This window comes from Ranitomeya imitator, chromosome 3, assembly GCF_032444005.1.
Source record: "Ranitomeya imitator isolate aRanImi1 chromosome 3, aRanImi1.pri, whole genome shotgun sequence".
In the NCBI taxonomy this organism is placed as follows: domain Eukaryota; kingdom Metazoa; phylum Chordata; class Amphibia; order Anura; family Dendrobatidae; genus Ranitomeya; species Ranitomeya imitator.
The window spans coordinates 693083007-693107653 of NC_091284.1; the positions used below are offsets into that span (position 1 = coordinate 693083007).

General features: G+C 44.3%; 1 protein-coding gene across 1 annotated transcript in view; it reads left to right on the top strand.

The window, feature by feature from the left end:
* SHMT2 (serine hydroxymethyltransferase 2) overlaps positions 1 to 18256 on the top strand; it is a 140253-nt gene extending 121997 nt beyond the window's left edge. Inside the window, exons 11-12 of the mRNA XM_069758545.1 lie at positions 8223 to 8330; positions 17886 to 18256. Coding sequence (XP_069614646.1) covers positions 8223 to 8330; positions 17886 to 18013 — 236 coding nt within the window. The 3' untranslated portion in view covers positions 18014 to 18256. The remainder of the gene's footprint in view (positions 1 to 8222; positions 8331 to 17885) is intronic.
* The last annotated feature ends 6391 nt before the right edge of the window (positions 18257 to 24647 follow it).

Consider the following 24647-nt stretch of genomic DNA (forward strand, 5'->3'; position numbering starts at 1 on the left):
CCAGGATCTACTACCGCACCTGGAAGGCCTACTTCCGTTGGTGCGAGTCCAACCGCGTTCCGCCTATGGTTTTTTCCTTGCCTTCTCTTTTGGCCTTCCTTCAGGCAGGACTGGATTCGGGCCTGGCTCTTAGTTCCCTGAAGGGTCAGGTCTCTGCGCTTTCCATCCTCTTTCAGAAGACCTTGGCCTCTCGGCCACAGGTTAAGACCTTCTTTCAGGGGGTAGCCCACGCCGTCCCGCCGTACAGGGCCCCTGTGGAGGCATGGGACCTAAACCTGGTACTGGACGTTCTGAAAGTTTCTCCCTTTGAACCTCTTAGGGAGATTCCTCTATCAGTTTTATCATGGAAGGTAGCCTTTCTTGTGGCCATCACGTCCATTCGCCGCGTTTCCGAGCTGGCGGCCCTGTCTTGCCGTCCTCCGTTTTTGGTCATTCACCAGGACAAGGTGGTCTTTCGGCCCCCACCTTCTTTTCTTCCTAAGGTGGTTTCCACCTTCCACCTCAACGAGGACATCGTTCTACCTTCCTTTTGTCCAGCTCCGACTCATCCTCTGGAGCGATCGTTGAACAAGCTGGACCTTGTCAGGGCTGTGAGGATCTATCTGGACAGAACGTCCACTTTCCGGAAGACGGATTCCTTTTTCGTCATTCCTGATGGCACGCGCAGAGGCCAGCCGGCTTCTAAAGCGACTATTGCTCGATGGATCAGAATGGCAATTTTGGAGGCTTACCGGGTCAAGAACAGAGTGCTCCCTCCTGGGATTAAGGCTCACTCTACCCGGGCAGTCGGCGCCTCCTGGGCGGTGCACCACAGGGCTTCCGCCCTACAGCTGTGCAAAGCGGCAACTTGGTCTTCCATCCACACGTTCGCCAAATTTTACAAGGTCCATACCTGCGCATCGGCGGACGCCAGCCTAGGCAGAAGGATCCTGCAGGCGGCAGTGGTGAGTCCTCTGACCTGATGGAAGTCTGTTTTTCCCACCCTTGGGACTGCTTTGGGACGTCCCATGGTTCCTGTGTCCCCCAATGAGAGGCGATAAAGAAAACAGGATTTTTGGTTGCTTACCGTAAAATCTGTTTCTTGAAGCCTCCATTGGGGGACACAGCTCCCTCCCAATGTTTTTGTTATATGTTCTCTGACTGTTCTCACGTTTACAGTTCTCAAGTTTGTGGTTAGGGTTTTTCAACCTTGTTTTTTTCTCCTACTGCTTTCTCACTAACTGAAGAGTTTAATGCCAGTCGGTGGGGTGTACACTGCAGAGGAGGAGCTAACTTTTTTATTTGCATAGTGTCAGCCTCCTAGTGGCAGCAGCATACACCCATGGTTCCTGTGTCCCCCAATGGAGGCTTCAAGAAACAGATTTTACGGTAAGCAACCAAAAATCCTGTTTTTATTACTAATTTTTATGATCTTTACAATGGGGGTGTGGCTTACAGGTAATTATACATAGCAGCCTAAAGATGGCACCAGAAAATCTGATGAATCACACCTTACTGGGAAAGACCATAAAAATTAGCACTACATAAAAATGCCCATATCTTTAGAACCATTTGCTGGATTAAAAAAAAAACACAAAAAAACGCTTGAGTACCCAGGAGAGCAGTGGGAGTAAAACAGGAGCAAACACTGGCGACTTTTGACCTGGTGACAAGTCCTCTTTACAGAAACCTTTACATTCCTTTATCATTTTTCTTAAAAAAAAAAAAAATTCTGCAGTTACACATTTTTGATGGCCTTTTTTGCATCTTTTTTCCTAGTCATATGATTCTTTGGTAATGTGGTTTGAAGGTTTTTCAAAGAATTTAAATTATTTTTTGTGTGACCCAAAGGTCTTTTTCTTGTCTTACATACAAGTCAGGTTGGGGGCAGATATACAGCATTATAGAAGGCGGTATATGAGGCCGCCTGAAAGGTGGTGGCCATATCTCCTATCAGTCAAACCTGGTGCTGGTGACAGCTTTGCTTTAATGAATTCTTCACGTGTTCACAGTGGTGTAGTTAGCTGGAATTACTACTACAGTCATTGACTGGAGTAACATTTCTAGTGTAAAAACCGCTGTCACTTTTTGCTAAATTTGATGGGCGGGCGTAGCCACGCCTTAGCAACTACTCGGCTCAATAAAACATCTGCCCTACTCTGTGCCCCTGAATGAATAGTTGCGTGTCATTTGGACAGTAAGATACACCGGACCATAAGATGCACCACAATTTAAAAATAGGAAAAAAGGTTTTTAATATAATGAGGGGTCAGTCTTATAGTCCAAATTTACAGTAACTTAACTTTACCTGGGGTGCGGCAGCAGTGGAGCGGGGTCACAGGAAGGCCCTGCTGTAGGAAGCCAGCGACAGCAGCAGAAGTGGGGCGATGCTGCGGTCCCTGGGTGGAAGGAAGGGGTGTCCCATCGATGCAAGACTGCGGATCCTGGTCTGGAAGGGGGGTTATCAGCGGTGAGGCAGAGCGGAATGCATTGATTTCCTGACCATGGGCTTTAGGATAATGGCCTCTGGAGGTGGCACATGCACAGATTGAGATCTCTGCTGAGTTGAGATCTAAATCTGCGCATAAGCCGCCAGATACGGCCATTTTCCTGAATCCCACTGCCAGGAAATCAATGCGCAGAGCTGGGACTCTTCTCCAGCCTCATCGCCGACACCCCTCCTTCTAACACAGGGCCCGCAGAATCACCCCATTTCTGCTTTCTGCAGTAAAGTACCCTGCCTTCTGTGACTCCGCGCCACCGCCGTCCTTCCCTAGTAAACTACATTTGGACTATAAGACGCACCCACGTTTTCCTCACAAATTTTTTGGGAAAAAGTGTTTCTGATAGTCTGAAAAATATGGTAACTGGTTTACAAATGGCACCAGGATATACTGTGGGAAGCGGGCAAGATGGTGATTCTCTGGGCAATATTCTGTTGTGAAACCTTGGGCCTGACATTCATGGATGTTACTGTGCCATGTACCACTTATGCTACGTTCACATTTGCGTTGTTGGGTGCAGCGTCGTCGACGCAACCCAAAACGCATATACACAACGCAGCGTTTTTTGACGCATGCGTTGTCCTAAAATAGGAAAGTCTGGTGCGCCGAAATGACGCATGCGTCGTACAACGCTTGACAACACATACCGGCACATGTCCATGCGCCCCCCATGTTAAAGATAGGGATGCATGCGTCTGTATCCGTCGACGATGCTGCGCCCAACAACGCAAATGTGAACGTAGCATAACCTAAACATTGTTGCAGACTAATTTCTCCCCTTAATGCTTTCACAAGGCAGAGCTATCAGAGCGGCATGATGGGGACCTACACAATATTGGGCTGGTTCCCTCATTGCTGCTTCCTCAGACGTATGTGAATATATGATATATAGTGGATGTGTTTCCCCTCTGGCCACACTGCCTATCACACGTATAGGTGAAAGCAGCAGAATGTTCACTTGTTAAAATCCAATTTGTGTAACACGCACACAAGTTTAGCATCATTTCCCTAGTCAGAATGTGCAGACATGCTTTTGGCCTCCATTGGCTGAATGCAGACCTGCATGCACCAGACTTGTTAGTCAAACACAATGTGAAAACAGCCTTGCAAGCAAACTCATGGGTTTTGGCTTAGTCAGGAGCTAGGTTTTGCCAGTAATACTTTTATCATCTCAAATTATGTTGCTCTCTATCTCCACAGGCACTGAAAATAATAATAAACTATGTTGTATGTATATACACTGCTCAAAAAAATAAAGGGAACACTAAAATACCACATCCTAGATATCACTGAATGAAATATTTCAGTTGCAAATCTTTATTCATTACATAATGGAATGTGTTGAGAACAATAAAACATAAAAATAATCAATGTAAATCAAAATTAATATCCCATGGAGGTCTGGATTTGGAATGATACTCAAAATCAAAGTGGAAAATCAAATTACAGGCTCATCCAACTTCAGTAAAAATGCCTCAAGACAAGGAAATGTTCAGTTGTGTGTGTTGCCTCCACGTGCCTGTATGACCTCCCTACAACGCCTGGGCATGCTCCTGATGAGGCGGCAGATGGTCTCCTGAGGGATCTCCTCCAGACCTGGACTAAAGCAGCCGCCATTTTGCAGGGCTCCTCCTGTTCCTTGCACAAAGGCGGAGGTCCTCTGCTGGGTTGTTGCCCTCCTACGGCCCCCTCTACTTCTCCTAGTGTACTGGCCTGTGTCCTGGTAGCGCCTCCAGCCTCTGGACACTACGCTGGCAGACATAGCAAACCTTCTTGCCACAGCTTGCATTGATGTGCCATCCTGGATGAACTGCACTACCTGAGCCACTTGTGTGGGTTGTAGAGTCCATCTCATGCTACCACTAGTGTGAAAGCACAACCCACATTCAAAAGTGACCAAAACCTCAGCCAGAGAACATTGGTACTGAGATGTGGTCTGTGGTCCTCAATTGCAGAACCACTCCTTTGAGTGTCTTGATAATTGCCAATTTCCATCTGTTGTCTATTCCATTTGCACAACAGCATGTGAAATTGATTGTCAAACAGTGTTGCTTCCTAAGTGGACACGTTGATTTCACAGAAGTTTGATTTCACTTGGAGTTATAGTCTGTTGTTTAACCCCTTAACGACCGCCGATACGCCTTTTAACGGCGGCAGTTAAGGGTACTTAAACCACAGCGCCGTTAATTAACGGCGCTGTGGAAAAAGCAAATAGCGCCCCCCCCCCCAGAGCCCGATTTTCTCTGGGGTCTCGGCTGCCGGGGGTAGCTGAGACCCCAGAGAACATGATTCGGGGGTTTTTTTACCGACCCCGCTTCTGCGATCACCGGTAATTAACCGTTTACCGGCGATCGCAAAACAAAAACAAAACGCGATTTCCCTTTTCATTTCTCTGTCCTCCGATGTGATCGCACATCAGAGGACAGAGAAATGGGGTCCCAGATAGCCCCCCCAATATTCACCTGTCTCCCCCGGTGCTCCTCGTGGCTCCCGATGGGCGCTGCCATCTTTTTCTGGCAAAAAAAATGGCGGGCGCATGCGCAGTGCGCCGGCCGGCACAGGGAGGATCTTTGGGGTCTCGGCTGCCGGGGGTAGCCGAGACCCCAAAGAACATGATCGGGGTCGGTTATACCGACCCCTGTTTTGTGATCGCCGGTATTTAACTGTTTACTGGCGATCGCAAAAAAAAAAAAAAAAAGTGGTGTGTAATTCTCTGTCCTCTGATGTGATCGCACATCAGAGGACAGAGAAATAGGGGGATTCGGGGACCCTATTATACTTACCGGTGTCCCTGGGTCCTCCTGTGTCCTCACCTGCCCGCCGGCGTCTTCTTTGGGAAACAAAATGGCGGGCGCATGCGCAGTGCGCCCGTCATCTGTCGCCGTCTGCCGGCCGGCAGGAGAAAGCAGTTGGGGCTAAAATTAGGGCTAGGGTTAGGGCTAAATTTAGGGTTGTGGCTAAATATAGGGTTACGGTTGGGGCTAAATATAGGGTTAGGCTTATTTCACACTTGCGTCGGTACATACCGACGCACGTTGTGAAAATTGTGCACAACGTGGGCAGCGGATGCAGTTTTTCAATGCATCTGCTGCCCTATCTATGTCCTGGGGAGCAGGGGGCGGAGTTATGGCAACGCATGCGCGGTCGGAAATGGCGGACGCGACGTACAAAAAAGGTTACATTGAACGATTTTTTTGTGCCGACGATCCGCCAAAACACAACTGATCCAGTGCACGTCGCGATCCATCGGCAATACAAGTCTATGGGCAAAAAACGCATCCTGCGGGCACATTTGCAGGATCCGTTTTTTATCCAAAACGACGGATTGCGACGGATGCCAAACGACACAAGTGTGAAAGTAGCCTTAGGGTTGGGGCTAAAGTTAGGGCTAGGGTTAGGGTTGGAGCTAAAGTTAGGGTTGGGATTGGGGCTAAATTTAGGGCTAGGGTTGCGGCTAAAGTTAGGGCTAGGGTTGCGGCTAAAGTTAGGGTTAGAGTTGGGATTAGGGTTAGGGTTTGGATTAGGGTTGGCATTAGGGTTACGCTTGGGATTAGGGATAGTTTTGGGATTAGGGTTAAGGTTAGGGTTGGGATTAGGGGTGTACTGGGATTAGGGTTAGGTTTGAGGTTAGGGTTGAGATTAGGATTAGGGGTGTGTTGGATTTAGGGTTATGGTTAGGGTTGACATTAGGGTTGTTTTGGGGTAAGGATTGTGATTAGGATTATGGATCGGGTTGGAATGAGGGTTAGGGGTGTGTTGGGGTAAGGGTTGGAGTTAGAATTGGGGGGTTTCCACTGGTTAGGTACATCAGGGGGTCTTCAAACACGACAGCCAATTTTGCGCTCAAAAAGTCAAATGGTGCTCCCTCCCTTCTGAGCTCTGCCGTGCGCCCAAACAGTGGGTTACCCCTACATATGGGGCATCAGCGTACTCGGGATAAACTGGACAACAACTTTTAGGGTCCAATTTCTCCTTTTACCCTTGTGAAAATAAAAACTTGGGGGCTACAAAATCTTTTTTGTGGAAAAAAATTTTTTTTTATTTTCACGACTCTGCATTCTAAACTTCTGTGAAGCACTTGGGCATTCAAAGTTCTCAGCAAACATCTAGATAAGTTCCTTGGGGGGCCTAGTTTCCAAAATGGGGTCACTTGTGGGGGGTTACTACTGTTTAGGTACATCAGGGGCTCTGGAAACGCAACATAACGCCCACAGACCATACTATCAAAGTCTGCATTCCAAAACGGCGCTCCTTCCCTTCCGAGCTCTGCTGTGCGCCCAAACAGTGGTTTACCCCCACATATGGCACATCAGCGTACTCGGGATAAATTGGACAACAACTATTGCTGTCCAATTTCTCCTGTTACCCTTGTGAAAATAAAAACTTGGGGGCTACAATATCTGTTTTGTGGGGAAAAAAAATATTTTTTATTTTCACGACTCTGCATTCTAAACTTCTGTCAAGCATTTGGGCATTCAAAGTTCTCACCACACATCTAGATAAGTTCCTTAAGGGGTCTAGTTTCCAAGATGGTGTCACTTCTGGGGGGGTTTCCACTGTTTAGGCACATCAGGGGCTCTCTAAACGTGACATGGCGTACAATCTCAATTCCAGCCAATTCTGCGTTGAAAAAGTCAAAAGGCACTCCTTCACTTCCAAGCTCTGCGGTGCGCCCAAAAAGTGGTTTACCCCCACATATGGGGTATTGGCGTATTCAGGAGAAATTGCATAACAAAATTTATGGTTACATTTCTGTTTTTACACATGTGAAAATAAATAAAAAATGGTTCTGAATTAAAATGTTTGCAGAAAAAAGTTAAATGTTCATTTTTTCCTTCCACATTGTTTCAGTTCCTGTGAAGCACGTAAAGGGTTAATATACTTCTTGAATGTGGTTTTGAGCACCTTGAGGGGTGTAGTTTTTAGAATGGTATCACTCTTGGTTATTTTCTATCATATAGACCCCTCAAAATGACTTCTATGTGATGTGGTCCCTAAAAAAAAAAATGGTGTTGTAAAAATGAGAAATTGCTGGTCAACTTTTAACCCTTATAACTCCCTAACAAAAAAAAAATTGTTTCCAAAATTGTGCTGATGTAAAGTAGACATGTGGGAAATGTTATTTATTAACTATTTTTCGTGACATATCTCTCTTATTTAAGGACATAAAAATACAAAGTTTCAAAATTGCAAAATTTAAAAAATTTTCGCCATATTTCTGTTTTTTTCATAAATAATCGCAAGTATTATTGAAGAAATGTTACCACTATCATGAAGTACAATATGTCACAAAAAACAATCTCAGAATCAGCAGGATCCGTTAAAGCGTTCCAGAGTTATAACCTCATAAAGAGACAGTGGTCAGAATTGTAAAAATTGGCTCGGTCTTTAAGTACCAAATTGTCTCTGTCACTAAGGGGTTAAGTGTTGCCTTTATTTTTTTTGAGCAGTGTATATCTATGTAGTGATGAGCGAATATACTCGCTACTCGAGATTTCCAGAGCACGCTTGGGTGACCTCCGATTTTTAATTTTTTTTTAGTGCTCAGAGATTGTTTTTATTGCCTCAGCTGAATGATTTACATCTGTTAGCCAGCATAAGTACATGTGGGGGTTGCCTGGTTGCTAGGGAATCCCCACATGTACTTATGCTGGCTAACAGATGTAAAATCATCTTTATAAAACAAATGTATATTATACCAACCTATCAGTAATATTTATCTTATTTCTTTTTATTAAGGTGCCCCTGCTCTTACCTCCCGCAATTTCGGAGAGGCAGACTTTGAAAAAGTGGTTGATTTTATTGATGAAGGGATCAAGATTGGACTTGATGTGAAAAGCAAGACAGGTGGGTAATAATGGGTTTAAATGGCACATTAAAATAAATCATCAAATATTGTTTTAATGGGGTTTTCCACTGCTAGGAAAATCCTTTCTTGAATTTGGCTGTGATAAAGTTATAAGGCCTTTACTCACCTCCCATGCTTGCGCCGTTCCAGCAGAATCGGCACTCATTCTGTGGCTCCCGTGCAGTTGCTGTGACATGTGAGTCCGGCGCACAATCAGCTCTGGCGTCACTGTCCCCATCTTCGTACGGATTGAACATGAAGACGAAGTCAGGGTTGCAGCTGATCTGACTTTCTTTTCATGTTCAATACGTACGAAGGTGGAGACAGTGATACCAGCGCTGATTGGGCATCGGGCACCACATGTCATTCCACCACACCAGGACATCAAGACCGCAATTGCTGACACCACGGGAACGGCACCGGCACGGGAGGCAAGTATAGTTTATTTTATTGGGGCCAAATATTTAGTTCAAGAAGTAGTTGTCCTAGTAGTGGACAACCCCTTTAAGTAACACATGTACAGTATATACAAGACGTGGCGTGTGTCTAAGCTCACTGCACTGTACAAGTCCGCCACAAGTACAGGTCTCAACATCAGTGGGCACTGTATCAGCATCACAATGAGGACTGGTAAGAACCATGGAATATCTTCATGCCTCAACATTGATATTACAACATCAAGAAGGAAATGTGGAACCAGTGAGGAAGACTAAACGATGGTGTACTCAGCATCTGGGCCGCACCAAAGGTGCGATTTTTATATGGGCTATATACCCTACAAGACTAAGATTGGTTTAAAATGTCAGCTGACACTCCTTTGATGTTCTCTTATAAAATGATGGCATATTAGTAGCGTATGTCCTCACTTTCTGAGCACTGGGTGTCGAACGTCCACTGATCCTGAGAATGAAGCGGCAGCACTGGTTTAGCGCTGGAGCTCCTTTTCCAGTCTTGTTTTGCATAGCAGCACCCCTGATCACCTGCTTTGCAACGTGGGACCCACTGCAGTTCCCTGCACTATTTTGTAGCCAGGAGCAACTTTTGAAAAAAAAATATTGAATGTATCTCAGTTAAAGGGAATCTGTCACCTACTTTTTTCATATATAAGCTTTGGCCACCGCCATCAGGGGCTTATCTACAGCATTCTGAAGTACTGTAGATAACTCCCGATGTAACCTGAAAGATAAGAGAATCAAGTTAGATTATACTCACCTTGGGGGGGCGGTCCGGGTCCGATGGGCATCGCGGTCTGGGTCCGGGGCCTCCCATCTTCAAGTGATGACATCCTCTTCTTTGCTTCCTGTCTTGGCTCCTTTTGAGGGCAGCGCAAAGTACTGCAGTGCGCAGGAGCTGGGCCTCTAAGACCTTTCCCAGTGCCTGCGCACTACAGTACTTTGCTCTGCCCTCCACAGATTGCTGTAGATAAGCCCCTGGTGGCGGTGGCCGAAGCTTATATACGAAAAAGTAGGAGACAGGTTCCCTTTAATTCTGAGGATCAGTGGGAGGCCCGATGGATTGTAAAGCAATGTTCCATCATTTTACAAGATTGCAATACCTGTTTAAAGGGAACCTTTCAGCTGATGCATGCAGCCCAAATCGTGTGCAGCATGCATCAGCCACTGGCTGTAATATCCCAACCAGGTATGTTTATTTTAATAGCTTACGGGCACCAAGCCATGCGAAGCACTAGTCGCACAGGCTGAACCCTGGCAGTTTCTTCCCATCCAAGTGACAAGTCTCTCCCCACGCGTATAGGCATGGACCTGTCAGTCACTACCAGTGGGCTGATAGAAGCCACTGGGAACCCACATATACAACTGGTGCTCGGTGGTGCGCCGTCCACGGCAGCTATTTAAAAGTATGTTTTTCTTTAAAATGTTGGAGGGTTTCAGAGTAAAACATACCTGGCTGTGATAATACAACAGTGTCTGATGCATGGTGCCCATGGTTTGGTCAACATGTATGAGCTGACAGTTTCCCTTTAACCTGTTTAGGCCATTTTTGTGAGGTAAGAGGAAGCTGATCCTTGATTAAATGTGGGGTCCTATATAATATCAATATAATGAATCCACTGAATGATTATATATTCACATTTAAATGTGCATTTACTTCCATCGAAGCTAAATTTCTGTTCCCATCATGTCTTAATGGCTAATAACCGTTCCGCTTCCAGCTAATGTTATTGTCTGTCTGTATTTATCTATGCTCCGGGTGGCTTGTGTGAGAAGTTTACATTAAGTAAAACAATTTTATTGAAGGATTACTGGTAGCAAACCTAAACACTTCTCGAGCCAAAAAGTGTTTCCTGCCGGTCACTGGAGCGACTTTCTCATCTCGTAGAATAACAAATTCTTCTGTGGGAAACCAAACAATTTGACGTATGTTTCACGTGAGGTCTCAAGATTAGTAAAGTGGTTGACCTCCTATAATCTCCCTGCCTGTTTTTCCTAAAATCTACGTGATACTTTGGTGTTTCTTGAACTGACTACCTTATATACTCGAGTATAACCCGAGATTTTCAGCCCACTTTTTTAGGCTGAAAGTAACCCTCTCGGCTTATACTCGAGTCATACGCAGGGGTCAGCAGTGGAGGGGGAAGGAGCTGTGTAATAATACTCACCTGCTCCTGGCGCAGTACCTGCATGTCTTTTCCCCGACGCCAGCAGCTTGTTCCTGTAGTGAGCGGTCACATGGTACCGCTCATTACAGTAATGAATATGGACCTCACTCCACTCCCATAGGGGTGGAGCCACATTCATTACTGTAATGAGCGGTACCATGTGACCGTTCACTACAGGAACAAGCTGCCGGGGAACAGACGTGCAGGGACTGCGCCAGGAGCAGGTGAGTATAACGCAGTGTGCGATATTCACCTGCTCCCCGTTCCATCGTCGGCGCCGCTGTGTCTTCCGCGTCCTCTGCAGTGGTACTCAGGTCAGAGGGCGCGGTGACGCGATTAGTGTAGAGGACGGGGAAGACACAGCGGCGGTGGAGCGGGGAGCAGGTGAATATAGCAAGTGTCGGGGGCCTGAGAGGTGAGTGTGTGATTTTGTTGGGGGGGATTTTTTTTTTTATCGCAGCAACAGCATATGGGGCAAATATCTGTATGGAGCATCTTATGGGGCCATAATCGACATTTGTGCAGCATTATATGGGGCAATTATCTGTATGGAGCATCTTTTGGGCCATATGCAGCATTATATGGGGCAAATATCTGTATGGAGCATCTTATTGGGCCATGTGCAGCATTATATGGGGCAATTATCTGTATGGAGCATCTTATGGGGCCATGTGCGGCATTATATGGGGCAAATATCTGTATGGGGCCATGTGCAGCATTATACGGGGCAAATGTGTCTATGGATCATCTTATGGGGCCGTAATCAGCATTTGTGCAGCATTATATGGGGCATATTTTAATATGGAGCATCTTATGGAGACCATCATAAACTGTATGGAGCATTATATGGGGCATATTTTGTATGGAGCATTGTATGGGGCCCATCGTGAACTGTATGGGGCCCATCGCGAACTGTATGGAGCATTATATGGGGCCCATCATGAACTGTATGGAGCATTATATGGGGCTCCTGATTCAATATGGATATTCAAAAACACTTAACCTACTGATGTCTCAATTCATTTTACTTTTATTGGTATCTATTTTTATTTTTGACATTAACCGGTAGCTGCTGCATTTCCCACCCTAGGCTTATACTCGAATCATTAAGTTTTCTCAGTTTTTTGTGGCAAAATTAGGGGGGTCAGCTTATACTCGAGTAAGTACGGTAATTATCTACATGCATCGTGTTCAGTCCATAAAAATCTGCTTGTTGACCATTACAGCAATACTTATACTCTACACTGTCATGTAAGGGTATATAATGAAATGGCTTCCACAGCAGCTCAAACTTGCAAGTTAAAAAATAGTCTGGTTATCCAAGAAAAACCTGGCACAGATCAGAGCTGGAGTTTTTATTTTAATACAAAATGTTTATTTTGTTTTAGATAAATAAGTAAATACAAGCATAAAATGTGCAGTGTGGACACACATTTTGGGACACCTGCACATTACAACTTTGGCGCATTTATGACATCCCATTGTAAATCCATCAGCACTATTATGCCATTTTTCCTACTTGGCAGCTAAAACCACTCCCACTTTTCTGTTTTTACAAGATTTTTGAGTGTCTGGGATTTTTTTCTCTTTCATCAAGAAGACCAATTTGTGAGTTCAGACATTGATGTTTGACTAGAGGGTCTGGTTCTCAGTCTCCTTTCTTATTCATACCAAAGTTGTTCTATGGTGTTGAGTTCTTGACTCTGGGGCCAGTCATGTTCTTCCACACTAAACTCGCCCAACCATGACTTTACATATCTTGCCTTGTGCGCTGGGGCACGGTCATGAGGAACAGAAAAGAGCCTTTCCCAAATTGTTCCCACAAACTTGGAAGCATACAATTTATGGGAACAGTTCAAAATGTCTGGGTATTTTGAAAAATTAAGATTTTCCCTTCACTGAATTTAAAGAGCCCAAGACAACCTTTGAAAAACAAGCCCATGTGTATCATCTGTCCTCTACATACCTTGTTAGTCCACAGACTACATTTCTACTACTCCAGAGTCCACTGGCGGCAGTGTTACACGACTCATTTCTTAACGGGAACTTGTCACCATGAAAATGCTGTCCAGGCACCATGTTATAGAGCAGGAGGAGCTGAGCAGATTGATCTATAGTTTTGTGAGAAACAATACAGCATAACCTGTATTTAAATAATTTAACACTTCAGTCTTTCTGGGATTTTGGTCCAGTGGGCGGTCCGATCAGTGACTGACAGTGATCTGGCTATGCACACTTATACAGAGTTGACTGTCGGTCACTCGTAGGACTGCCCACGGGGCCAAAAATCCTAGAGGGAGCTGAAGTTTAAATGATTAAAACACAAGTTATACTGAATATTTTCTCATATACCTATATATGAACCTACTCGCAAGGGGGGGGGGGGGCCCTTGCTCTATAGCATGGTGCCTACAGATTGGACTGTATTTTCATGGTGACAGGATCCCTTTAGCATTCTGTTTGGTGATGAATGGTTTTAGTGCAGCGGCTCGGCCACAGACACCCGTGTCATGAAGCTATCCGTGGACAGTTTTTTGTGCTGATAATACCTGCATAGTCGGTACCTCCTCTAGCATTGAGTCAGCAGAGAGTTGGTGACTTCTATGTTCTATGAACCTATGCACTTGGTGGCCCCACTCTGTAACTCTAGGTGGTCTGGCATTTCATGGCTGAGTTGCTCTGGTTCCTAAATGTTTCCATTTTTAAATATTACGACCCACAGTTGATTTTAATATGCAAATTGCCTCTTCAGAGAGGAAGAGGACTTGAACTCTATAGCGCCACCTTTTGGAAGCAGCAATCTTACAAGTCACTATTGACCCGTTAACAAGCCTTGCAATATGACTTGGGATAAAAGCCAAATCAGAATTTCAATTTGCAGACAGTGTTTTGGGGTACTGCCCCTCGTCAATGAAAAGTATCAGAACTGATTTGGCATGGTGAGAGGCTCTGGACTGAGGTCTACCCCTTAGACCTCAGATGATTTTGTTAAATTTCTTCCCTCCTAAATTTTTCAAACTGACTTGTTATACTGGTGACTCCTATTGCTGAACCACGCTGGTGTTACTGAGCTCTTTAGAACAAGCCATTCTTTCACAAATGTTAGTAAAAGCAGATTGCATGGCAAGGGTATGGATATTGTATGCATGTGGCAATGGGACTGAAGGAAAAACCTCAATGCAGCTATTAAGAAAGTGTTCCAAAACTTTTGGTCATCTATTGTACTGTGTATATAGTAAGACTGGGTAAAACAGTAAATATAAGCACTTCAAATGTTTGGCTGAAAAACAAAGGGGAACAGAAAGTAAGGCTAGGTTCACATTGCGTTAATGGACAGAAAGTAAGGCTAGGTTCACATTGCGTTAATGGGTGTCCGCTAGCGGACTCCGTTACATGGCGCAATTAACGCCATGTAACGGATCCGTTAGCGCACCCATTGACTGCAATGTGCTAACAGATCTCTAGCGCATCGCTAGCGCGTGCCATTTTTGGCATGCGCTAGCGATGTCTCGTTAGTCTCGGACGGACCGCGGACGCTGCTTGCAGCGTCCGAGGTCTGTTCCTCGCTAGCGCAGATCGGGATCGCCAAACGCGATCCCTTTTGGGACATTGCGTTAGTGCAATCCGCTAGCATATGCGCTAAACGGATTGCCCTAATGCAATGTGAACCTAGTCTAAGAATAAAAAGAAAAACATGGTGTGGGGGGTGGAGAAATTGCAAGCATTATTCACGAATAGCAGAGATGTGGAAAACAAGAGTCAAAACAAACCATGGCCCATTATAAGAGGGAGCGAGTAGTTGGCATAGATTCAGTATTTCAGCTGTAAATATGTCCAGTCAAAGAGTTTCATGCTAAGAAAAGAAGTCCTGTAATTGTGACCATATACAAGTGAATATCTTCAAAGGTTAATTTGTTTCAGTTCTTCAATACAAAAAGTGAAACTCATGTTATATAGAATCATTACAAACAGAGTGATCTATTTCATATGTTTATTTCTGTTAGGCTGTATGCACACGTTCTGGATTTTGTGTTTTTTTTCGCTATAAAAACGCGATAAAACTGCGAAAAAAAGCTCACATTAAGCATCCTATTTAAAAGAATGCAATCTGCATTTTGTATGCACATGATGCGTTTTTTTCCTGACCGGAATCGCATTCTGGAAAAAAACGTAGCATGTTCATTAATTTGCGGAATCGCGGTGATTCCGCACACATAGGAATGCATTGATCCGCTTACTTCCCGCATGGGGCTATGCCCACCATACAGGAAGTAAGCGGATCATGTGCGGATGGTACCCAGGGTGGAGGAGAGGAGACTGTCCTCCACAGACAGGGCACCATATAATTGTTAAAAAAAAAGATAATTTTTTCCCGCCTCTCAGCGGTGCACGTGGCGGCTTCCGTTCCCAGGGATGCTGTGTGCGAAGGACCTGTGATGACGTCGCAGTCACGTGACCGTGACGTCACCACAGGTCCTTTGCACACAGCATCCATGGGAACGGAAGCCGCCGCGTGCGCCGCTGAGGAGATCGGGAGGCCAGAAGGTTAGAATAACCATTTTTTTAAATTATTTTTAACACTGTATCTTTTACTATTGATGCTGCATAGGCAGTATCAATAGTAAAAAGTTGGTCACACTTGTCAAACAGTGTTTGACAAGTGTGACCAACCTGTCAATCAGTTTTCCAAGCGATGCTACAGATCGCTTGGAAAACACTAGCATTCTGCAAGCTAATTACGCTTGCAAAACACTAGTGTTTAGCGGGAATACACATGCCAATTCCGCATGCGATATACCCGCGGCAGGAGTGGCGAAATTGCCGTGGAAATTTCTGCGGCAATTCTGCAACGTGTGCACTTAGCCTTAATGTTGATGATTATGGCTTACAGCCAATGAAACCTAAACGTCATTATCTCAGTAAATTAGAATACTTAACAAAAACACCAGCAAAGGCTTCCTAGGTGTTTAAAAAAGGTCCCTTAGTCTGTTTCAGTAGCTCCACAATCATGGGGAAGACTGCTGATTTGCCAGATGTCCTGAAGGCAGTCATTGACACATTCTACAAGGAGGGTAAGCCACAAAAGGTCATTGCTAAAGAAGCTGGCTGTTCAGAGTGCTGTATCCAAGCATGTTAATGGAAAGTTGAGTGGAATGAAAAAGTGTGGTGGAAAAAGGTGCACAATCAACCAGGATAACTGCAGCCTTGAAAGAATTGTTAAGAAAGTCCATTCAAAAATTTTGGGGAGATTCACAAGGAGTGGACTGCTGCTGGGTCATTACTTCAAGAGCCACCACACACAGACGTATCCAGGACATGGGCTACAAGTGTTGCATTCCTTGTGTCAAGCCACTCATGACCTATAGACAACGTCAGACATGTCTTACCTGGGGCAAGGAGACAAAAAGCTGGACTGTTGCTCAGTGGTCCAAGGTGTTATTTTCAAATGAAAGTAAATTTTGCATTTCATTTGGAAATAAAGGTCCCAGAGTTTGGAGGAAGAGTGGAGAGGCCACAATCCAAGCTGCTTGAGGTCTAGTGTGAAGTTTCCACAATCTGTGATGGTTTCAGGAGCTATGTCATCTGCTGGTGTATGTATGCTGTGTTTTATCAAGACCAAAATCAGTGCAGACGTATACCAGGAAATTTTAGAGCATTTCATGCTTCCGTCTGCCAACAAGCTTTTTGGAGAAGGAAATTTCATTCTCTAGCAGGACTTGGTTCCTGTCCACACTGCCAAAAGTACCAATACCTTGTTTAAAAACAACAGTGTCACTGTGCCTGATTGGCCAGCAAACTCGTCTGACCATAACCCCATAGAGAATCTATGGGGTATTGTTAAGGGGAAGAGGAGAGACACTAGGCCCAACAATGCAGATGAGCTGAAGGCTGCTATCAAAGCAACCTGGACTTCCATAACATCTCAGCAGTGCCACAGGCTGATCGCCTCCATGCCACACCACATTGAGGCAGTTATTGATGCAAAAGGAGCCCTGACTGAGTATTGAGTGCATTTACTGAACATTCATTTCAGTAGACCAAGATTTTGGATTTTAAATTCATTTTAAGCTGGTGTTATAAAGTATTCTAGTTTACTGAGATAATGACTTTTGGGTTTTCATTGGCTGTAAGCATAATCATCAACAATAACAGAAATAAACACTTGACATAGATCACTCTGTTTGTAATGACTCTATATAGTATATGAGTTTCACTTGTATTGAAGAACTGAAATAAATTAACTTCTTGATGATATTCTAGTTTAGTGAGAAGCATTTGTATCCTCATGGTGGAATTGCTACAACATGTTGAAAGTTGTGACTATCTCGACTGTAACTAAAAATCACATTTGTTCCTCTTCCGATTCTAAAGCTTTGCCTACTTTGCAGTGGGGGGGAAATATGTAAATATTTTGCCCTGCCTTTTGGGGATCTTCGGATTTGGAGCATTATTTAGGTCTATTTAAGATAAGCTGACGTGGAGTCATTTTTTTCCCCCTAAATCAGTCTTTGTACCACAATTGGTTGGGAATGTGCCACTTCCCTAAATGCACTGAAGCATAGATTTAAATGGGTAATCCAACTCCGCTCACTCCTGCACAGAGGTCATTAGGGCCGGTGATGTTCTGTCTGATATCCTCAGGCTCATGTACATGAATGGTAGCTATCGGGCACTTGGCCTGTTCTAATGAATAGTAGAGGTGAATGATACCTGTCCACTTCACCGCGTCTCTGCAGATATCAGTAGACTCGCTTGTGATGCGGACATGAACACATCCGGGTTAGCCCTTTAATTTAGACAGCAACATTTTGCCGTTAGGAGTCTGGAGTTAGATAGCATTTTGGAGATGTTTTACTGCATTCTGGTATTTGGTTTCTAACCTAATTAAAATGCAACTGTTTTTGTTAAGCATTTCCCATTTTTATTTTTACAGCCAAATTACAAGACTTCAAGAACCTCCTTCTAGAGGACCAAGACACTGTTCAGCGTATTGCAGATCTGCGTCAGCGGGTAGAGAAATTTGCCCGTGCCTTCCCTATGCCAGGATTTGAGGAACGTTAAACTATCAGCTGCTTCACTTTGCCCTCTGCCATCTGTACCTCTATACGTCTTCACTTTGGACATACTTTCCCGTTACTATGCATTTCTAATTCTCCAAACCTTTTTCTACTTTTCTGCGGTTTTCTGATATACTCTTTCCTCTAGATTCAGTATGCCACGTGAGAGCCAAATATTGGACTGTGTGGACAGCAGTGAATGCTTCATTTGTAGACTAAAGTGTCAATAAAGCAATAACATCCATTATGTGGACTCCATTCCCATCTTGAATTAAGACTTGCCAGCAAGTACCACCTCACTCATTTTTAAAACATTGCTACCTTCAACCTTTTCTTCTTACCTTTTATTAAGACTGTTATTTTGGTATTTTAGGTGATGCGTCATGAAGACCATTTATTGGATACACTTATTATTTAGTGTCTTGTGGGCTCAATTATAGAGAACCTCCAGTGTAAAAGATAAACTTTGCATAGCTATCGGATCCTCACTAATGGCACCTTTTGTGAATCCTTTCTCTTTAAGGCCATGTTCAGACTAGCATATGAGAAATCTAATTTTTCATCCAGGAAAAAAAAAAGACAATTTATAGTGCATGTTACATCCATATGTTGTCTTTGTTTCATCCGTATGTCCGTTTTTTTACATCCGTATGACAGGCATATGGCATCTGTTTTTATACATTTTTAGTTAATAGAATTAACAAAGACAAATATTTTTTTTGTTCATAATTATTATTAGAATTATAATTGCAATGTTTCCGTAAAAATGGATGCCGGATGGATGTTGTTTTTTTTTCAACACCCATATACTTGAATAGGCGAGTCTCATCCCAAAAAAATGAAGGAGACTAGTGCGTGCTGAATTTTTTTTTTTTTTTTTATGCACGCATTAAATATGCTAGTCTGAACAAGTCTTAAAGCTCATTCCTTTGTGTTGCAGATATTTCCTTCTTGCTCCACTAAGACCTTATTGAACTTGTCTGCCATGTTAAATATACAGTAAAACAACAAGCCAAGTCCTAAACACGCTGTCTGCAAGCTCTCTATCTCACAGTACACTTTTCCTTCCTCTTGCTACAACTGGTGCCAAAGTGACTTTTCTACCAATTTTTTTCTACAGAAACACAAGCAGCTTGTAGTTCTCTGGGTAAAATATTTAGGTTTTCTCAGCAAGGAGGAAGTAAAGGTCTGCAGTACTTCAGCTGTGCTCTTGCTATGGTCCATGCATTCTGCAAGTGGATAGTTTTGTTATTCTCCAATAGAAATTTTACTTTACTAAATACTAATATCGAAGAAGTATTGTTTCTCCTTGCGGAGATTGACATGCTAAGCATGCCGAGATGAGGAGACTTAAAGCCGCAATGCTCCTCTGGGAAATATGCAAATTGTCTCTTCAGAGAGGAGGAGAACTAGAACTCTAGTGCCACATATTGGAAGTAGAAATCCTAAAAGTCAATGTCGACCCTATATCGAGTTTAAAGGGTAGACATTGACTTTTAGGATTGCTACTTCCAATAGGTGGCACTAGCGTTCTAGATCTCCTCCTCTCTGAAGAGACAATTTGCAATTTACATACTAATGTGATATCCATAGAAGAGGAGTTCTTAACAGGACTACTCGTGCTACTATTGCCAATGTACCTGTGATCAGAGGAACATTTCTACTAAGTTCTTTCTGCAGAAACACAAGTAGCATGTAACTTTCTGGGTGCAATATTTAGGTTTTCTCAGCAAGGACGATGTAAAGGCCTACAGTACATCAGCTGCTGTTCTCTTACTTATCCCCATATTAAATTTGATGGCTCATGCATCATGAAAATGGTAACACAAATTTGAATTTACATACTAAGGTGATATCCAAAGAAGAGGATCTTTGGTGGTATGCTTTAAACCTGGTTATCATCTTTGTGACTGGATATAGTATATTCATGTAGCTTGTGTGAATAAAGGCAATCGGGTGTGTAATGTGAAACTATATGTAAATCTGATTGATAATTGGCTAATGACCGTAATACCACCTTCTCATTACCTCTAGAGCACTTTGCTTTGAGGCACCAGTGAGAGCTACGCTGCAAATTACGTCTAAAAAGTATCTTTTTATCTCACCCGACATTGTCTCCGCACCTAACATGAAAAAACTTAAAGCCAATTGTCAACTGATCACTGAGCAAAACATTTGTTTGTCGTGCAAAATGAATTTTCAGCTGGTTTCAAAGGCTGAATCCTCGCCAGCACATCGTCACATTGTCTTATGTAAACAAGAGATATGCTGCTGCCGAGAACATGATCTGTCCTCATGGAAGAGTCAGTCCAAACAGGCCATTGAAAACCGCTAGCTGGCATGCATATTTAAAGGGAACCTGTCAGCAGCATTTTACGAAGTATAGTACAGACAAGGCCATGTTGGCGCTGTCATACTGATTAAAAAGATACTTCAGGTGAAGAAATCCATTTTGTAGATTTTCTTTAACTTTGAAGTTTCCTTGTATTAATATCTTCGTACATCGGGGTGGGTAGGGTCTTCAGCTTTGTTCCATCACCTCCTCTGTGTCTGGGTGTCTTTTCTTTATTTAAAATTTCCCGCCGGCGCCTGGCAGCTCTTGCACAGATTGAGCTCTTGGAAGTTTTCAGAAAAAATGGCCATTTTACTGAAGCCCACCATCAGTTCTTGCCGTCGACCGCACATGCATAGATTAAGCTCCTGGAAGTCTTGAGAAAAATGGCCATTTTACTGAAGCCCACCATCAGTCCTTGCCGTGGACAGCGCATGCGTAGATTAACCTTAGCTACTGGAAGTCTTCAGGAAAATGGCCATTTTACTGAAGCCCGCCATCAGTCCTTGCCGTGGACAGCGCATGCGTAGATTAAGCTCCTGGAAGTCTTCAGGAAAATGGCCATTTTACTGAAGCCCCCCACCAGTAATTGCCGTGGACAGCGCATGCATAGATTAACCTTAGCTACTGGAAGTCTTCAGGAAAATGGCCATTTTACTGAAGCCCACCATCAGTCCTAGCCGCAGGTGGCGCTTGCGTAGATTGATGCTGACAGGTTCTCTTTAATAGCGGGCATAGCAGTGATTAGGATTGTGACATTTAACGATTCTAGTTCTTTACATAGAATTCTAACTGCGTCTCAGCAGGCGATTACTTATGTTTGGCTTACTTTAAACATTCCTATAAAGTATCATACCTTTTTAATATAATGAAGCTCGAAAGTGTGAAGAAAAGCCCAGAAGTGTGTTTTAGAAGGTGGGGAATGAAATCATCTGCTACTTTCCAGATAATATACATAAAGAACGGAGCAATAATTAATACACACGTGTATTATAATGCAAAACAATCTGTTCACCGGTTTCATAATACTAATTTAATTGATGATATTGGCAGGCTACATCCACCTCCAGCTAAATACTTGTAAGAGCCATGCCTTGGCGGCATGCCACCCTGATGCTAATCTTAAAGGCGTTCTTCCTGTGTGGAGCCATAGATTGTGACGTGGTTTTTCTCTCTGCCTCATGCAGGGCTCCACAGCTATAACTTCCCATCACATCCAGAGAACTATTATCACAAAACAAATTCAATTTGTTAGATGAAATTGTATTTGCCCCGAGGCTGTGGTTGTGTTTCGTCCATGGAAGGAGCAGGCAACAGCTTGGGAAGTAGACTCCTCGCATTTTTGTTTTTTAAACGATCCCGGCGGTCAAATTAGAATCGATTAACAAACAAACGGAGTAAATGTAATGAAATGAGACTGGATATTGGCGTAATGTTCCCATCTGCTCACTGCCTGGAGTGACATACACACTTCTGTGTTATTAACCCTTTTTTTCTATAAGGGGGCAGCAGTATAACGCTCAGCTGGGCTGAATGGGTTCTCCTTCCAGGAATGGAAAGCTGCGTGCTAATAAATTAAGGCACATGGTTCTCTGCCGCATCTCTAAATATTAAAAAATCATGTTCAGATTAGTCTTTATTCTTCCAAAATGAAGTTATACATGATTCAGGAAAATTACCAGACTATTTTTCGGAAGCATTATAAGGACTGGCTTCTTATAGGTAGCAACAGTACAGACTTAAGATTGTGAACATGCATTATTCTGTTCATACCAGGTCTGAAATCTAGATAGGAGCTGGATATGTCCTTGCCTTATATTGCATGTTGTATAGTAAGATGTCATGTGAATAAAAGTTAATATAAATATCTGTGTCATTCCATAATTATCTCAGACCACTATCTTGCAAATGTCCATTACTTGCTCCTAACTCCCAAGCCCAATCATAGCTCAGTGAGTGATGCAAATCAATGTTCTGGTGCTCCAGTTATGTTCCGACTTATGGTCCATGTAGAAAATATCACAGCATGCACTAGTTATTACAATTTCCAAACAAGATGGTGCCATTTTCAGTGGCACAGAACTTATGCATCATTTCATAATTTACGGATGTGACGGAGTTGCCTTATTTATCTGAACAAGCCTTGGGGTATGTTCACACATGGCATTTTTTGGAACATTTTTTTTTCTACCCAAAAAAAACAATACGATGGCAGGGAAAATACTACATTAACCCCTTCCCGACCTTTGACGCATACGCTGCGTCATGAAAGTCGGTGCCATTCCGACCCATGACGCAGCATATGCGTCATGGAAAGATCGCGTCCCTGCAGGCCGGGTGAAAGGGTTAACTCCCATTTCACCCGATCTGCAGGGACAGGGGGAGTGGTAGTTTAGCCCAGGGGGGGTGGCTTCACCCCCCTCATGGCTACGATCGCTCTGATTGGCTGTTGAAAGTGAAACTGCCAATCAGAGCGATTTGTAATATTTCACCTAAAAAAATGGTGAAATATTACAATCCAGCCATGGCCGATGCTGCAATATCATCGGCCATGGCTGGAAACACTTATGTGCACCCACCCCACCCCTCCGATCGCTTCCCAGCCCCCCGATCTGTGGTCCGCTCCCCTCCGTCCTGTGCTCCGCTCCCCCGTCCTCCTGTCCGCTTCCCCCGTGCACCAATCACACCCCCCGCGCTCCAATCAAACCCCCCCGCACTCCGATCCCCCCCCCGCACACAGCGACCCCCCCCCCCCGTGCTCCGATCCACCCCCCCCCGCACAGCGATCCCTCACCCCGTGCTCTGATCCTCCCCCGTGCTCCAATCCTCCCTCCCGTGTTCCGATCCACCCCCCCCATGCTCCGATCCACCCCCCCCGTGCTCTGACGCCCCCCCCGTGCCCTGATCTCCCCCCCCTTATACTTACCTAGCCGCCCGAGGTCCGTCCGTCTTCTTTCCTGGGCGCCGCCATCTTCCAAAATGGCGGGCGCATGTGCAGTGCGCCCGCCGAATCTGCCGGCCGGCAGATTCGTTCCAGAGTGAATTTTGATCACTGAGATAGGTTATATCTCAGTGATCAAAATAAAAAAAATAGTAAATGACCCCCCCCTTTGTCACCCCCATAGATAGGGACAATAAAAAAAAATAAAGAATTTTTTTTTTTTCACTAAGGTTGGGGTAAGAACTAGGGTTAGGGGTAGGGTTAGGGTTAGGGGTAGGGTTAGGGGTAGGGTTAGGGTTAGGGTTTCGGTATGTGCACACATATTCTGGTCCTATGCGGATTTTTCCGCAGCGGATTTGAAAAATCCACAGTGCTAAACCGCTGCCGATTTATCGTGGATTTACCGCGGTTTTTCTGCGCATTTCACTGCGGTTTTACAACTGCGATTTTCTATTGGAGCAGTTGTAAAACCGCTGCGGAATCCGCAGAAAGAAGTGACATGCTGCGGAATGTAAACCGCTGCGTTTCCGTGCAGTTTTTCCGCAGCATGTGTACAGCGATTTTTGGTTCCCATAGGTTCACATTGAACTGTAAACTCATGGGAAACTGCTGCGGATCCGCAGCATTTTCTGCAGCGTGTGCACATACCTTTAGAATTAGGCTATGTGCACACGGTGCGGATTTGGCTGAGGATCCGCAGCAGTGTTCCATCAGGTTTACAGTACCATGTAAACATATGGAAAACCAAATCCGCTGTGCCCATGGTGCGGAAAATACCGCACGGGAACGCTGCGTTGTATTTTCCGCAGCATGCCAATTCTTTGTGCGGATTCCGCAGCGTTTTACACCTGTTCCTCAATAGGAATCCGCAGGTGAAATCCGCACAAAAAACACTGGAAATCCGCGGAAAATCCGCAGGTAAAACGTAGTGCCTTTTACCCGCGGATTTTTCAAAAATGGTGCTGAAAAATCTCATACGAATCCGCAACGTTGGCACATAGCCTTAGGGTTGGGTTGGAATTAGGGTTGTGGTTAGGGGTGTGTTGGGGTTAGGGTTGTGGTTAGGGGTGTGTTGGGGTTAGGGTTGTGATTAGGGTTATGGCTACAGTTGGGATTAGGGTTAGAGGTGTGTTGGGGTTAGTGTTGGAGGTAGAATTGAGGGGTTTCCACTGTTTAGGCACTTCAGGGGGTCTCCAAACGCAACATGGCGCCACCATTGATTCCAGCCAATCTTGTATTCAAAAATTCAAATGGTGCTCCCTCACTTCCGAACTCCGACGTGTGCCCAAACAGTGATTTACCCCCACATATGGGGTACCAGCATACTCAGGACAAACTGCGCAACAATTACTGGGGTCCAATTTC